The 17274-nt window shown below is 38.8% G+C and overlaps 1 protein-coding gene across 1 annotated transcript in view; it reads right to left on the bottom strand.

Annotated features, from left to right (window-relative positions):
• Positions 1-17274, bottom strand: part of LOC109679340 (histone-arginine methyltransferase CARM1-like) — a 290532-nt gene that overhangs the window by 12234 nt on the left and 261024 nt on the right. Inside the window, exons 9-12 of the mRNA XM_074052181.1 lie at positions 9277-9358; positions 7978-8063; positions 5253-5342; positions 3247-3384 (exon numbers count right to left, since the gene is read on the bottom strand). Coding sequence (XP_073908282.1) covers positions 3247-3384; positions 5253-5342; positions 7978-8063; positions 9277-9358 — 396 coding nt within the window. The remainder of the gene's footprint in view (positions 1-3246; positions 3385-5252; positions 5343-7977; positions 8064-9276; positions 9359-17274) is intronic.

Here is a 17274-nt window from a genome sequence, read left to right as displayed (position 1 = left end):
ATGTTGTGAAAAGTAAATATAAGTAAAATTTAAAAACAAATGAAAAACACTTATCAGGTAAATGATGGTGTGGCACAGATTTTAAAATGTAAGCAGATACTATGTCACAAATGTTAAAATTTTAATGAAGCCACTACTTCTATGGAGGATGCAATAACCTTCATGAAGGAAGATCATGATGCAGAAATACAATAACTCAAGGAAGAAAAAGACCACAGTGTGCTGAGATGGAGGTGTCTTTATCGGACAGCATTCGATAAAGAAAATGGATCCAGAACATTTATATTTAGTATAAAAGCAGAAAGTAATTCCTACCATTACAGTGCTTTCTATTTATATATCCTTAATAAAACTCTGAGTGGATATGTAAGAAACAATAACATATGACATGATAATAGTGAATGCAGAACAAGAGAGGTGGAGGGACATGAATGGGGTTCAGATTGGGAGGAAGACTTTTCATTGCATCTTTTTATATATCTTTTTTATGAATTGTATGACTGTATTATCTCTTCAAAATTAATGCTTTAAGGACACAGAAAGTTGTGATAACCAGAGATTTAGCACTTTCACTAAGAAATTAAATAATAAGAGCTATGTCCAATTAGTTTTGCTGCCTTTTTTTTAAGAGATTATTGGACGGGACCTTGTGAGTGGAAACAGAAATTAATGTCATGTTGATATCACAGTTGACAAACATTGTACCTTATTTTCTCTGGCCTGGATGAAGACTGTGGGCTGGATATGAACATAAGTGGTGGATTTTGTGCTACTTCCATGATCAAATCCAAAGTGTGTGAATTAGAAATTTTGAAAGAAGAGTACATTACTTACTTCTTTCTGCCTAACATGTTTAAATAAAAATTTGCCTTTTAAATCTGCCAATGATACAAAATGGTAAGAACTACTAATACACTACACAAAATAAGTTTGAAAATAAACAATTCATTGGCTCTAGTAAAGATATAAAGCAGCAGGTAAAAGCAGGAATGGAGTAAATACAAAAATTTTATCAAAGCTGACAAAAATCAGCTGCATACTAGGAAAAAGGAGAAATCTGACTTAAAAATAGATGATGTGAAAATATACTCTTTGGATTGACTACGCACTCAAGAAAAGTGAACCCCCAATTCAATTTATACTTAAATTGCAGTATTATAAGCATAATTCAGAACAGCAATAGTTACTATTTCTCTGTATCCAACACTTACCAGAACACACATGTTGTTCTGTATTTCATTCTGGAGAAATGCTTTAAAGGGGACATTGATAACTATGGTATTTCAGAGGACAGAACATAGAATCTCAAACTTTTCACTATCACTCTTAGAGAGAAATTGGGGATATTTGCCTACAGTTGGACAATGGCCATTTAGAAATTAGAAGTGGCCTATTAGTTTGAATTCAGAGACACAGCTAAGATCAATGAGTAGAGTTTACAGGAAGTAATACACAGGATCAACAGCAAGAGATGCTGAAGGTGGGAGATACTGTCAATGATCATTTAATAAGTTACTTAACCTTACCAATAATTAAAGAAATACAGACCCAAACAATAAGATTCTACTTTAAAAATAATTTTGACTCTATCAGATTTATGGAAATCATAGTGACTGATTACACTCAGTTTAGGAAAAGATGTGGAGAAATGAGCTTGCTTATTCATTGTTGGAATAAGGGCAAATGGGTGCAATCACTGAGAAAGGGAGTACCATCTATCAGGGCATAATTGGTACATACCCTTTGATCCAACAATTCCATTTCTAGGTATCTCATTTGAAAATACCTATGATACTGTTCATGTTATATGTTCAAAGATGCTTCCTGAGGGTTTTTTTTTTTTTTTTTTTTTTTTTTTGCAAAGGCAAAAGCCAAGTAGAAAGCAATCTAAATATCAGCGATCTGGATCTTGCTGTGTAGCGTAGGTTGGCTGGCCTGGAACTCGTGATCCTCCTGCCTCAGTCTCCTGAGTACTGGTATTACCAGCATGAACTGGGATTTTTTTTAAAGAAGACACAATGATATCCATGCTCTGGGCTCATATGCATCTATTAAAAAGAAGAAAGCAGACCTATTGGTATAAATCCAGGACTTGTTGCTAAGTGAAAAATTGCCTACTGCCAGGGTAATCTTGTAAAACCAACAATAATATTATTTGTTGGTACATGCACAAGAAATCATCTGAAAGTCCATAAATCAAATTGTCATCAGTGGAATGGGGTGAGAGAGGAAGTGTAGGAGAGCTCTGTATGTACACTTTGGTAGCCTTTAATTTATATGTGGACATTTGCTTTTCCCCACATTTTACTAGTGTATATTAACTGTACAATTACAATTCTACAATTCATTGTGTATTTCCATGCATGCATATAATAGACTTTGATCATATTCACCCCCTCTATTACTCTTTCTTTTCCTCCCTTATCTCCTTTTAAAATCTTTCTTGCAATTTTTAGATGCATTTCATGATGACGTTTTCATACATGTATACAAGGTATGCTGAAGAAAATTACTTGAAAAATGGAAGGGTCAGTTTGCGAGGTAGTCAGCTCTCAGTCACTGATTAACACAGGCCTTAGTAAGAGTGGGAGGTAGGGAAGTAAGAAAGTTAGATGAGATGACCTGTGAGTCCCCTTAATATCCTAGGAGTTCTGGAACTTCTCTGCTACTACCTGTCCCCTCTAATTCACACAGCAGAAGCTCCAATAAGATGAGAGAAAATAGGGCATTTTAAAAATTGAGATAAATCATGCTAACCACAGCAGAAACCTGGTGTGAAATCCATGCCATAGGGAATGGGCAGTCCTTCTGACACGCTGTATACTGCCTCTTAAGTGCTTGTACCCTGCAGCACAGATAGATTTATTGTACTAAATTTGGGGGTGTGAAGCTAGACAGCTGCAAGCATGCCCAGAAAGCTTTCATGGGCTTAAAGACTTGCTGATTCCAGCCTTTGGCAAGTGTCCCCATTGGCTGCTGGATTTCCTTCCTTCCTCTATGGTCGGGTGGAAAAATGCTGCCCTTCAGTTATCCTGAGCTATCTTCCTTGTCACACCCAGTGCAAGGAAGGAATCTGCCCTCCAGGTTTTTGCAGCTGAGGCACCTGCACAAACTCGGCCAGGCTATTGGAAAGCTTGCTTGCCACTTGTAGGCACTAGAGTCTAGGGTGCTGTCAGCTCCCTCCAGTTCCCACCCCCCAATGCTTCAGGCAACAGGGGTGAAATTCACATGCCCTTTCCTGCTTACCGTTTATTGGCTACAAATAGCACCTTCCCTGAGAGAGTCTCCCCTTCCTTGGCAAAGAGAGGGGTCTGAAGAAGACACCGCACCTGATACCAATGAGTCAGAGGCTCAGTTGGGGCTGTTGACAGCCAAACTGTTACCCTGTGGGATAAGAAAAGAATTAAAAGCCAATTACCTGCCAGGCCCACATTAATGAATTGAGTTGGAGACTGAGACTGATAAGTGATCTTATTCTTTTTGACTCAATGGAACACTTTTAAGACAAGAGCAGCTCCACTTATTGAACAATTACCATATTGTGGGTACTGAACTAAGAATTGATTGTGTATTATCCCATTAAATCTACACCAATCATTCTCTAACGTAAGCCCAGACAATCAAATGATTTGCCCAGTATCACACAGAATTATGGAGAATTATGCTTCCAATTCATAGATGCAGCCACCATGTTAACCTTTATTTATGAATGAAAGCTTACCAGAAGCCCCATGAGTAAGAGTTAAAATAGGAACTGTTTTTTAAAATCGTGGCAAGGGAAGAAATCTGAAGTCTGGACTCTTACTATTGCATGCAATTTTGTTTGGAAGTCCTGAGAAGGCTTCTAAAAGCAAGGGTTACTGGAGCAGATGGTCTCCTCTGTCCTTCCAGATCAGACACCCATGTGTGTTTGTGTATGTGTGTGTATATGTGTGTGTATGTGTGTGTGTGTATTTAAAGCAAGGTTCGTTATTTCTTGTGAAGATGTAAGAACATGCTGCTGTGCTCTTGATACCAAAGTCACCTGCCCTGGGACAGGGCAACAGTTCTGGCTTATGGGGAGCCAGGGACACATTAAACATGGGACAAATTCCTAGAGGTTCAATTTTGACTGGAAGACTTGGAGGAAAAAAATTATACAATTAAATTGCTGAGTAATATAAGTCACTTTCTATATCAAAATATACCCAGATATAGAGAAGATCACAACTTTTCTACATTTAAAAAATTAAAACATTTAACCTCAAAGAAACTTTTCCTATTGGAGAAGGCCTCTTGGAGCTTATTATCTCCCTTACCTTTGTAGGACCGAATTCATGGGCAGGGACTATTACTGGAAAAAACAAATATATGGATTCCTTGAACAAATGTGTTTATATGAGTAGGAACAACTGGAGTATCATTTTCTTTTCTCTGATTGTCAGCCTGGACAAGGCTCCCATGGGACCCCTCCTCTCCCTGTATCCCCCAATGTCCTCATTCCCAGTTTATCACATCCCAGTGGTATTTCTAAGCAGGTACAGTGAGGAGCCTGGACTTTCTCACAGAAGTGGAGGAAAATACACTGTAGAAGTTCTCCTTCACTTAGCATGTGACCGATATCAAATCTCTTTGCTAGTTGGAACACATAAGGAGCCCTGGGAAGAGTGTTGGGAATTAAGGAAGTAAATAGAGGTTTGGGGGTCATGGGAGTGGTACAGCCCATACAGAGTACACCTAACATTGACAGACAACTCAGAGGTGGTCTTTCTCATTTTTCCCCTGCATTGTTAAAACCCTTGCAGTAGGACAAAAAGGAGAACACAGATGAAGTTCCTTAATGTTGTAGATAGCATTAGTAAAACATGCCTGCCTGATCATGAAAGAAAGATCCTAGATTGTGAAACAAACTGGGGAACAGAATAAGTCAGACTTAAGATTCAGACATAAGAGTTTGTATAATTAGGTGTGGGGGGTGCTATCCCATCTTTCCTAGAAAAGACCAAGATGGTTGAAAAGTCACAGACCCTCTCTCAGTCCTCCAAAGCTCAATCTAACTGGCTTATGCAATATTAAGTACTTGAGTCAGATTTTATGACACTGTGGAAACTAGCTCATCTTAATTTCAGCCCTCAAATATAAAAGTAACATTAATACTAGTGCTTACTCCATAGAAAACTGAAGAAACAAGTATTGTAATTAATTCAGAAAAACTTTAAAATTGTGATTACAAATAGTATCATAGGGTAATTAGGAAGGAGGAGGTTACATACAGAGATCCAACAAAGGCCACATCAAACCAGAATGCTAGGCCGTGGATGAGGCCAGACTGTGCCATCTGGAACACAAAGGGAATTTCTACTCTGCAAGGAAATAAAAAAGACAGACAGAAAGAAGAAAACACTTGGAGTTATTATTTTGTCAACAGTACACTGAGTAGATTTGTGAGATGCAGAGGCGAGTTCAGGGAACATGTCCTTTTCTTTTAAGCACTTTTGCCTTGGCAGCAAGGTTCTCTGAGTACGTGATTAATGTTGGGTGATAACGCACATTGACAAGCTTGTTTCTTCACAAACACCTGCAAGGACCCCCCTACTGTGCTGCAGGGACCCAGAACTGCATAGATTGAGTAAAGCACCTGGAACTGTGTTTCAGTGTTGAATACAGGGATGACTCAGGACACAGGTAACAATCATCCACCAACAAGGCAAAACGTGGCTATAGCAGTTCCCACATACACCTGTTCAGAAGGAAAAGACTATTCTGGCCTCTCTAAATGGAGTATGTTTTAAGGGGAACATTGAGATCAGAAAGTCATCGTCATAGTTCATTTATTTTTCAGTGAGGCAATTTAACTTCCCACCAGGCTGTAGCAGGAGTCATGGAGAAGTGACCATCATTTACACCAAATTCAGAATAAACAGGAATATTGGAAAATAAAACAGAAAAAACTAAATGCAAGACCTGTTTTAGCTGTGGAAACTTGGTATGTTACCTTAGTTCTATGAATCTCAGTGTCCTCACTTGTTGAAGGGTAACAAAATCTCTCTTAGGAGGTTCTTTATGTCAAATGGGAAGTAATGTATATTATGGGGCTTTGTAACCTTTAAATCATTTCACACTTAAAAGATGACATCAATGGTCCATCACTGGAGCTGTATCACTCCAAGGGGATTTATTTTAGCAAGCTCTCTGGAGGTTTCCAAAGGAGGTTGTATGTTATTTGCATTTGTGGGGTCCACAAAGGCTTCACCCTGCAGCAATCAAAACATTTCAATTTATACTTGTCATGCTGAATTTATTGGTCTTGCACCACAATTCTTTCTTTTTTCTTTAGCCCTCTAAGTAGACTATGAACTCCTTAAAGATAGAGATTTTAAAAAATTACTTTTATACCTGTGTAAGCACCAACATAGTTCCTGGAACACAGTAGAATCTCAGTAGGCATTTACTAAATTAATGCACCAGTGAATGAATGACTTTTGTGGAAATCCAACATAGACATAATTTTCAAAAAAAATTCCCTAGAAATCAGAAGGTAACCTCAAGAAATAAATAAAGCCAATGGAAGTTTATTTTGTGTGGAACTTTGACAGCTAGAGTTGGTCCCAAATGCCAGTTATCTTGCTCAACGCTTATGGTATGACTTTATTCCTACATCCATCTGAGCTCAGGTACTACCATGTGATTTTCTCTGACCAATTAAAAGTGAGCCAGAGTGATTTGTACCATTTTCAGAGAGAAGCTTTAATTGCCAGAGCATACTTTGCAATGCACATTCTTTCTCCTCAAAGATTGCATAATTCCAGATAGCAGCAGCTGCCTCAGCCCAATTACTGGGCTGCATGATATATAGTCGAGCTAAATCTGGTGCACAATGGACGAATAGCACAGGGGAAAAAGATATTTGTATTATCATAAGTCACTAAAGTTTCTTTTTATTACTGCATCATGTACTGGCCTATACTAACTGAAATAAGACACACTTTGTCTTTCATGACCTCAAGATGGATGATTTTTTTTTCCAGTTAGCCAGCTGTACTTATTAAAATGTGGTCCTTGCTTCCTCAGTAGCTCCGGGCAAATTACAATATGGCTGGGTCTTAGCTTTCTCATTCGGAAAAATATACAAATACTGACTTTTCCAGGGAGCAAAGGGAAAAACACTACTGAGAATTAATCCAAAGGGGATTCATATCACTATCTAAGAAAATGGAACTAAGTCAAGGCATGAGTCCTCATCCCAGAGTCTCTTCAAGTGAAGGGAAAGAAGATTAACACTTATTGAGTGTTTTCTTAAAAATGAGCCAGTGCCTCATAACACTTAGAATAGTACCTGATATGTAGTAGGCACTATACAACTTGTAGGTCTTCTTGTCATTAGTACCTGTATGCTATAGGTCCATTCATAGACATGTTCTTACTTGAGAGGCATTAAAATGGAATGGCTAAAAGCCTGGACTCTGGAGCTTTCTGAAATGTTAAAATCATAGCTCTAACACACTTGTGTAATTTTTCATTCCTCTCTGCCTCTTTTTTGTCACCTGCAAAATGAGAATCACAACAGTACTAGGCCAGACATGGTGGCACAGGTCTATAATCCTAGTAACTCAGGAGGTAGAAGCAGGCGGATTGTGAGTTCTAAGCCAGCCTGGGCCCTGAGACCCTGACTCAGAAACAAAAGCAAAGCCCAAGACACCCACAGAATCATTTTCATAACATTATGATAATTAAGTGGGTTATTATGTACAAAGTCTCAGAACAGTGTCTGATTGTGTAACTGTACTATTATCATTTAATTTTTGTCATTCAATTCTTAGAATGGCCCTATTAAAGAGCTATCATTATCTTCATGAAACTAGTACTGGCACCATTCCTTAACTGGATTCACATCTAAAAGTCTCTCATCTCAACATGTAGCAAAAGTCTGATGTTTGAGGAGTGCCAGATGTGGAGAAGGGATTTTAAAAATTATAAGTAATACTGATTTGTACAAACCTGTGTAGATCTTCCTCTTTTGCATGCATAAAATTTACTGTGTATTTGACTGTCCGAGCCATCAAAATCCGAATGTCAAATGTGTCCTTGGAGGAAAGAAATCAAAGATATTAGCTTTCTGTCAAGATGCACTGAAATCAAGTGAGTTTGCCATCTAGCTTTCCTCCTGCAATTTTAAGTCAACAGGAGTTAGGATGTAGAAGGCATGAGCTTAATGAGAATAATGTTAATAACAAGTACTAACATTTATTGAGCATTACTATATGTGCCAAACACTACATGCTTTATACTTTACTAAGTGCTAAGTGCTTTACTAGGTTATGTCATTTATTTTTTGCAACCTTGCTAAAGCAAGTATTTTTTCAACTATCCACAGAATTCTTCCCTATGTTCTGTCTAAGAAGTTCCATGTAAACTTAGTCCACTCTTAGCAACAGATGTGGCATGTGATCTCAGTCTGGCCAGTCAGAGCATTACTTTTCCCTTGAAGATAGGGTCTGGTTCATACATAGGCACAAGATCCAATGGAGGACAATCAAGCGCTATCCACTAAAGTTGAGGGTTTTGCTTAAATTACTAGGCTCCCCTATGGGAAATAGAGTTGTAAGAACTAGAAGCAGAAGCTTCTGCAGCCATCTTTCTACCACAAGAGAGGTGTTTGTTTCAGAATAGTGTTAAATCAGAGGAAGTAGATTTAATTGATGAGAATAGAAAAGTCAACACCTGCAATAGGTTCCTGAAGCAAGATCTATCTCCAAGATTTGCAATTTTTGAGGGACAGTTATTCAGTTTTAGCTTAAGTTACTTTGGTTTGGGTTTCCTTTCACTAACAACTGAAAGGGTTTCTGATAATGCCAAACAAAGTTGCCCAAGGATGCACAGTTAGATGGGCTTCTAGTTGAAACCCCAAACTGACTAACAGCAAAGCTCCTGCTCTAAACTATTATACAATGTTTTCTCTTCTTTTATGCTTTGGCCACTGGATCAATGGGAGTGTGTGAGCTATTGAATAATAATGAGGGCTGAGTGTGTTGAGGGGCTCATCAGGGTAGTAGGGGGAATTAGAAGTTACCCAATGAAAGATAGTTAGAAAATCTCTTTGCTTTTAACAGTATCACTGACAATTTTCTCAATTGATTGAGACTATAAGACTTAAAAACATGATGTTCCAAGGAGTTCTTTCTCTTTGTCTGAGGTGGTTTAGCATAAAGCTTGATGCATGTGAGGTGAAAGGGTAGGGGAAAGAAGGAATTAGCATAGAAACAAATGGAAGAATGCCTATAAAGAGAACCCACTTACTACTATAGGCTGTCTGAAGTATTCCTCCATTGCCGCCCCTCGGAGACTGGACAGGTTGACTCCATAGAAGCACTGCTGGTACCTACAATAAGTAGTATAAAGAATCACCATGCACTGTGTCCTTTGCCTGGGTCCCCAAGTTCCCTATAGTTGTGGTGTGTGCTTTCTTGTGGGTCCTCTAAGATAGCCCTGGAGTGAGTGCTGGAACATACAAAGGTTAACTGTGCTATAGGAAGTGTCAAGAAATTCTCTAGAAAATCTGCAGACCTGTCTCGACCTGGGGTGGGAAAAGAAAAAGGGAAGAAGTTGAGTTGAAGGAAATTACTTATAGGGAGAGATTACTGAGAAGGATATTTGGAAGCGGAGGCCTTCCAGCCCCTACCCTGGATTGCATGCCCAACAGGTGTCCTCCTGCTCCATGGCACATTCTTCAAGTGCTGAATGCAATTTCCTTGGCCCTTCATGATCCAAACCCAGAGAATGAATGCAGACCTCCAAAGCCTCTCAACACTCCTGCTGTTTTACCAAATCGATTTCCCTGTTTTGTTCTTCCATGGCCACAGGCCAGCACCTGCACGATGGCATTTGCTCTGATAGCTGACACCAGGTAGTGAGTCAAGTGATCAAAGGCTATATCTGGTGGTGAACTAGAACTAGCTCATCAGAGCCCACTGTGCATGCTTCTCCCTATTCCCACAGTCACTGAACCAAAGAAATAGCCAGATACTATAAATCATGTCTTTATAATACTGCACTGCATGCTCTCCACACATCCCTCCCCCAACCCTTCCAGATATCAAGCATTTACCAACACACCACTGACTCTCTTACTTTTTTGGACCTGCTGCAACTCAGAGCATGCCTAGAACATGGTAGGAATTCGGTGTCAGCTTGGTAATTGTCTTGAGTATTTACAGATGTGGTCTAGGGTATGTGTTAAAAGCAGCTTTGATTTCAGCTTTGCCTAGCTGTGTGGCTTGAACAAGTCACTTTAACTCTGTGTCTCAGTTTCTTTATTTCTACAATGGATATAGTTATAAGTTAACCTCATAGAGTTTTTGTATCGGTTAAATAGATTAATAAAGGAAAACACTTTGAACAATGCTTGGCATTTTGTTATATTACTGTTGACTACTGTTCTTGGAATGTCACCTTCTCAGATCTGCACTGAGGACTAGGAAAGTGCTTCGCACTCTGACCATGCCATGAAATTCCTTGGAGGAGCTAGTTAAACATTCAAATTCCCAGGCCCAACTCCAGAAAGGCTTGGGAACCTTATCACTGAGGGGAAGGCTTTTACCCCTTACTAGGCTTCTCTGGTTAAGGGTGTGTGGGTCTGCATTGTGTAGTCTATGAACCAGATGAGGACTCAATTTATCAGTCCCCCAAAGCCCATGCTCACCAACCTGTAGGGGAGAAATAAAACAAAACAAAATACAGAAACACAGAATACACACTTCAAAATTGTGGTACAATCAGATTTTGATGAAAGCAAGTCTACATCAGGAGTCAAAGCCTTAAGTGCCTTCCTGGGCAGCACGGAGGAGAAGCCAGCCTTGTACTGATAGGTCTACAGCCAGTTCTCAACAGAAGCAAGTCTGAGTCACTCAATGACCAACAGAGTCTTGCAGGGCACGTGTCATGTCTCACCTGTCTCCTCTACCTAAATGCCTCTCTTGCCCTGTTTACTCCAACTTAACCTTGAAGACTCAGGTCAAATGTTTCCATTAAAAATTAAAAACCTTGTGTGATAGCTTAATATTTAGGTTTCACTTCCTTAAAAGCAGAAGTATTTTCTTATTCATCAGTGTGTATATAGCATTTATCATAGAGCCCGGAATATTATTAGAGCTAAAAAGATCTAACTATAACTATTTTTTAAACAATGAATTCATCAGTGAATGTATTGGAGGACCTAGTGTCCTGCTTGGCCCTATATGTGAGCACAGACACTTGTAAGATTATGGGGAAGTGGAAATTCATTTGGCCACATTTCTTCAGCTTCATTACTCCTTTCCTTTCACCTAGGACTAGAGGAAAGTTGTCCCACTAGTACAATATTGCATATCAGTTCATGAATAGATATATTGAAAAAAGGTCCCTGCAGTCCTAGAAAATGCTTGAGAACAGAACACCATAGGTTTAAGCAATCTTTTTATTATTTAAAAGGAGATTGGGAGTGCTCTTAGGGAAAATAATCATTTTCACAAAAGTTTGTATTAGAAGTAGTGAGAAAAGACTAGGTTACAAGGAAAGGGAGAGGAGGAGAAAACAGAAAGAGGACAGATTGGAAGGAGGAAGAAAAAGGAGAAGGGAAGAAAGAAGAGGGAAGGACAGAGACAGAGAGACAGAGAAAGAGAGACAGAATTTTTCAGAGAGCCTAGAAGTTAAAAGTTCTCAACCTTGTCTATTTAAGAATCCCAAGGAAGCTTTCAAAGGTGATAATGCTTGCACCACATCTCCCTGAATGGTGGCTTACTTGGTCTGGGGAGGGTACCCCTAGCTAGCACTTATTTATTTCCAAAGTTCAACCAGCGATTGTAATATGTAACCCAGGTTGGGTACTCCCTAAGTTAGCTTGTTTAGAATCCTGGCCAAGTAGGTGAAAGAGAAAATCACAAGGGCACATATGACTCTCCACCTGGCAGTGACTGAGTGGAAAATCTCTATCACTAAATACAACCTCAGCTTTCAGAGGGGATGCATCTGTGCCATCTCTGGGTGTGTTCAGTAACCAATTAAAACTCCACAGCCACAACCACTGTGGTGCAAATGGACACCATTCCTGGGGCAGACAGGAGAGCTGTGGGCAAAAAGCCCACTGCCTGGGCTTTAAAAAAAATTTCTGCCTGGGCCACATTTAATATTTCTAATTCTTAGAAATTTCTAATATCCTTCTGTACTGCATTATGAAGTAATGAAAGCAGATGGGAGCAGGCATCTCTCTGGGTTGCCTAAGATCCACTGTGGGTGGGGGATGGATTAAGAAATTAATCTGTTAAATTGGGAGCTAGAAACAATAGTTTCTATTGTTTGCATCATATGTGGGCTTTCTTAATTTATAGCCTCTTTGTGAATGCACAGGGAATGAATCTGTATGAGTTTTTTCATGAGTTCACATTTCCAATTCCCACCATTCTTCAAGTAAGAAGTTCTTCTCATTTACCACCACCAGCGTAATGAATGCACCATCTGGGAAGGCTGGCAAATAAGGCCTAGAAAATAAATCTTTTTACTATGGGTTGAGTCTCCCTTATCCAAAATGCTTAGGACCAGAAGTGTTTCAGTTTTTTTAAAAAATTGGAATATTAGCATACTCATAATGAGATGTCAAATGCAAACACAAAATTAATTTATGTTTAATGTAAAATTTAAACATGGATCCTGACAGTAATTTTATAGCAATATTTTTAGTGCACCTTCATTTTGATTATGACCCCCTCACATAAGGTCAAGCAGAATTTTCCATTTCAGGCATCATATCTATACGTAAAGTTTCAGATTTTGGAACACTTTAGATTTCAGATTAGGGATGTCTTACATATATTAGCTAGTCTTAAATATATTCAGAGTCCAGAGAATAAAACAATCCATGTCCAATCACATTAATGTCACTTCCTGCACATAGCCTAGCTTACAGAAATATCCAAGACAGCCTCCCTTTTTGGTCTCTGTTTTGTTCTGTTTCTCTTCTATTAACCTAGGTCTCTTGTCCATCCTCCTCCTTCCACATATCCCCTCCCAGCTGTGTCCAGGATGTGTACTATGAGGAAGGGGATGCAGTCTGAGTTTTTTTTATTGGAATTAACACTGGTTTCTAAGATTCCAAAGAGGTGAGACTCTCTAACACATGCACGCCCTTCTCTTGCTAATATGAACCCTCTCTTTCATCGGATCACTCAGATGTTTCACTTTAATAAAAGTCTTTTCAACTTCATTCCATTATAACAAAGACATCTATTCATCCCAAAAAGAAAGTTTCTTGCCAAAAAAAGGAAAAGAAAGAAAGAAGAGGAACGAAAGAGGAAAGGAAAATAGAAAGACAGATGAGAGGGTGAGGGAGAGGAGAAGAGACAGAAGAGAAGGAAAGAGAAGCTCTGAGTCTTCATGTTGTAAACTTTACCATAATGAACAATCAAGAGTATGCTAACCTGATGACAGGTGCAAGTAACTCTAAGTCCTAGAAAGCAAAAACTAAAAACAAAAGGATCCAAAAATGTCTGGCATAAATGTGTGGTTGGAATAGCTGAAAGGTATAGCTAATAACAAATTGCATCTTCATTTGATTTTTTATACATTCCTTTATGTAGTGGGATTTGGTGTTTGGTTGTTTTGATATTTTTCTTTTCCTTATAAAATATTAAATTAAATTTTATACACATTATTTTATCCACTTTGCATACGAGTGGTAAACACACTTTATGAGAGATCTACCCTCTTAAAATTTAAGTGTATAATACATTTTTTTACTGTAGGTACATTAGCATATAATACATTACTAGAGACTACTCCATTCACTTGACTGAATCTTTATGTCCACTGATTAGTTACTTCCTATTTCTCTCTTTTCCCAGACCCTGGGAACTTCCACCCCATCCTTTGAGTCTATGAATTTGACTCTGGTAGGCAGTATGGAATTGTGTAGTATTTGTCCTTCTGTGGCTGACTTATTTGTAGAATTATGTCGTCCAGGTTCATCTATGTTGTTACAGATTGCAGAATTTCTCTTTTTTTTCTTTTTCTTTTTAAATTTTTATTAGCATATTACTGTTGTAGTGGGAGTACATTGTGATATTTACAAAAGTGCTTACAATATATCTTAATTAGATGCACCCCTTCCATCATTCTCCTTTATCTTCTCTCCCCACTTCTTAGAATAGTTTCAACAGGTCTCATTGTTCCATTTTCATACATGAATACATAATATTCCCACCACACTCACCTCCTGCACCCTTTCATTATGTCTTCCCCTCTCCCACTGGTACCAACCTCTAGACAGGAACTGTTTTAACCTTCTTGTCCTTCATTTTTGAAAAAAAGGCATTTTTGTTTATTTAAGATAGCTATACAGGGAATTTCATTATGACATTTTCATGTATACATACTTTACAACTCTAATTGGTTCCTTCCCTCCATTTTTCTCCTATCTTAGTCCTCTTATGGTGGAGGGTAAAAGAAGAAAGTAAATAAGGTAAATATGGTTGATAGACTGTCTATGCAAGAATGAATATAGAATATTTAAACCTGTTGAAATCATCCTAAGAATTTCTTTCTTTTTAAAGAAATGATACATTCTATTGTTTGTACAAACCACATTTTCTTTATCCATTCATCTGTTGATAGACAGGTTGTTTCCCCATTTTGGCTATTGCAAACAGTGCTACAGTAAACAAGATCCTACTTTCAAGTATTTTGGCTAAATATCCAGAAGTGGGAGTATTGGGTCATATGGTAGCTTTATTTTTAATTTTTTTGGAGGAACTTCCATGTTGTTTTCTAGAGAAGCTGCACCATTTTTTCATTACCACTAAAACACTGTGCAAATGTTCCAATTTCTCCACATCCTCAAGTAACATTTGTTGTCTTTTTTCTCTTTTCTTGATAATAGCCATCTTGAAAGGTGTGAGGGATATCTCACTGTGATTTTGATTTGATACAATTTTCTGCATCAACATGCAGGCATACCACTGTGGAGAGTTGAATCCATGCACAGATACTTGCTCATTATGCGTCTGGCTTTACTTGTTTAAACACTAGTAAAGTTGTGTGGATTATCCTTCTCATGTGCTATGGTTATATATTTTTGTTCTTGTAAATGCATGTGGTTTTGTTGTTGTTTTTGTTTTTTGTATAAAGGAGAGGGGGAAATGGGTGTATAGTTTTTTAAAAGAAACTAACTGCAGTTGGTGTCTCTTTTGAAAGAAGTAAGGGAAAGTCTGTAATTCTGTAAAAGAATTCATGGAGCATACCCAGGTGTGTCAAGATAAATATAGATATTAGTGGCCAGCTCAAGAATGGATCTATGAAAGCAACATCAGAAGGCAAGAGTGGGTCAGTCAAGACAAGTGTGGGAGACATCTTTTGTTTTTTCTACCAAGCAAATGCTTTCTCTTATAATAATAGCACCACATTTTCTTCTAGGAGGCATCTCCTCTCCACTCACAATTCTTATTGTTTGGTTAGTCTTGATTCTGCCCTTGGCATGTGACTCAGTCCTAGCCAAGCAATGCATCTTGTAACTCTGGCCTTGACAAAGGACTCAGTTAAGCAGCTGATCCAGTGAGATTCAAGTCACAACTTTTGCTCAAACTGTGGCAAAAGACAAGTGGACACATAGCTATGAGTCCAGAAATCTAGATTTTCTGACAATCATACTGTTGCCATAATGAGAAAAACCCATTAAAGAATGGAACCTATGAGGGGCGTAAGGCACCTGGGGGAGGAACTTCAGAGGGCACGGCTACAGCAGCTGTCACCTGTGTAACCAAGAGATGCCACCTGCTGCTTGGACCCATCACCCCACTAAAAAAAAAAAAAAAGAATGGAACCTAGCTGAGAGAGAGTGACCATGATCCAACATGAGTGTCTGTGCCATGGAATTCTTTTGTGTCTGAGAAGCTGAATCTGTCCCTGGACTTTTCAAATACAAACACAATTCTGAGAAAATAACTGCCTAATGCAGTGAAGTCTGACTTCTGTGAGGAGTAAACCTCACTATTATAATCCAGAATGCAGAGACTCATGCCAGGGCCTGGTGAGGTAGATGTCTGCTGGACTTGGTGATCCTACCTGGAAATGGAGATGTCTGGTGCCTGAGGGATCCAGAAACTAAGATACTACATCCTACCTACTCAGTTCTGGATGTAGTGGGAATATTAGGAAAGAGCCATGAGTTTGACATAGGCTTCAGAAAAAAAAATGAATGTAGACATCAGGCTTGGACTGAGCATGTTGGCACAGACCTGTAATCATAACTACACAGGAGACAGAGATGGAGGATCACAGTTGGAGGCCAGCCTGGGCAAGAAAGCTAGCAAGACCCGATTTCAAAAAACAAACAGGGTATGGTAGGTGGTACATACTTGGAATCTCTGCTATGGGGAAGGTAAAGGTAGGCGGATCACAGTCCAAAGCTGGCCTGGGCAAAAGCATGAGACCTTATCTGAAACATGAATTAAAGCAAAAAGGGCTGAGGTATAGCTCAAATGGTAGAACACTGTCTAGCAAGTGCAAGACCCTGGATTCAAACCCCAGTGCTTCCAGAAAGAGGAAAGGAAGAAAGGAAGAAGGAAAAAAGGAAGAAGTAAGAAAGAAGAAAGGAAGGAAAGAAGGAAGGAAGGAAGGAAGGAAGGTAAGAAATCAGATTTATTCTGAGACAGTCAGATAAATCCAAGAGCAGCATATATAAACTTAGGTGCAGAGGAACTAAATTAAAAGAAGATTCTACACCAAAGATTCACCAAAATACAAATGAGACAAGGACAGGGACACATGAAAATTCAAACATGATTGCATTAGTCATTGTGCAAAAGTTCTTTCTCTCTGACAAAAGTGTGGCTGTTATATTATAATTTGAAATGTTATTATGTGATCCACATGGTATTTCTATTAACTAGGTGCTATCCGAGCCAAATATATTTCTGAGAAAGACCAGATGACTAAAACTCAAGCTCTGCAAAAGAAGTTTTAGTGGGGATTTCAGTGTTGGGGCGGAATTAGCCTCGGAGCACACTATTCATTATTTTCACAGAAGAATTCAGCAGCTTGTCCACTTGGTTGAATAAATTTCTTTAAAACTAATGTTTCTCAGTAGCATGGTGGTCAACAAGGCATTCGGAGACTCAGAGTAAGACAGGAGCTCTCACTGCCTGGGGCAAATTTCTATGAGCATTCATCTTCCTTTGTAAGAGCCAGCTTCTGACTTCTGTAAAGACCAACTGACCAAGGCCATCCACTACAGGCATCCCTGATATCACTCGATTGGCTCTGTCTTTGTCA

Source organism: Castor canadensis, chromosome 13 (assembly GCF_047511655.1).
Source record: "Castor canadensis chromosome 13, mCasCan1.hap1v2, whole genome shotgun sequence".
Lineage (NCBI taxonomy): Eukaryota > Metazoa > Chordata > Mammalia > Rodentia > Castoridae > Castor > Castor canadensis.
Note: the sequence above shows the minus strand (reverse complement) of the source record. Positions and strands in the feature narration are given on the sequence as shown.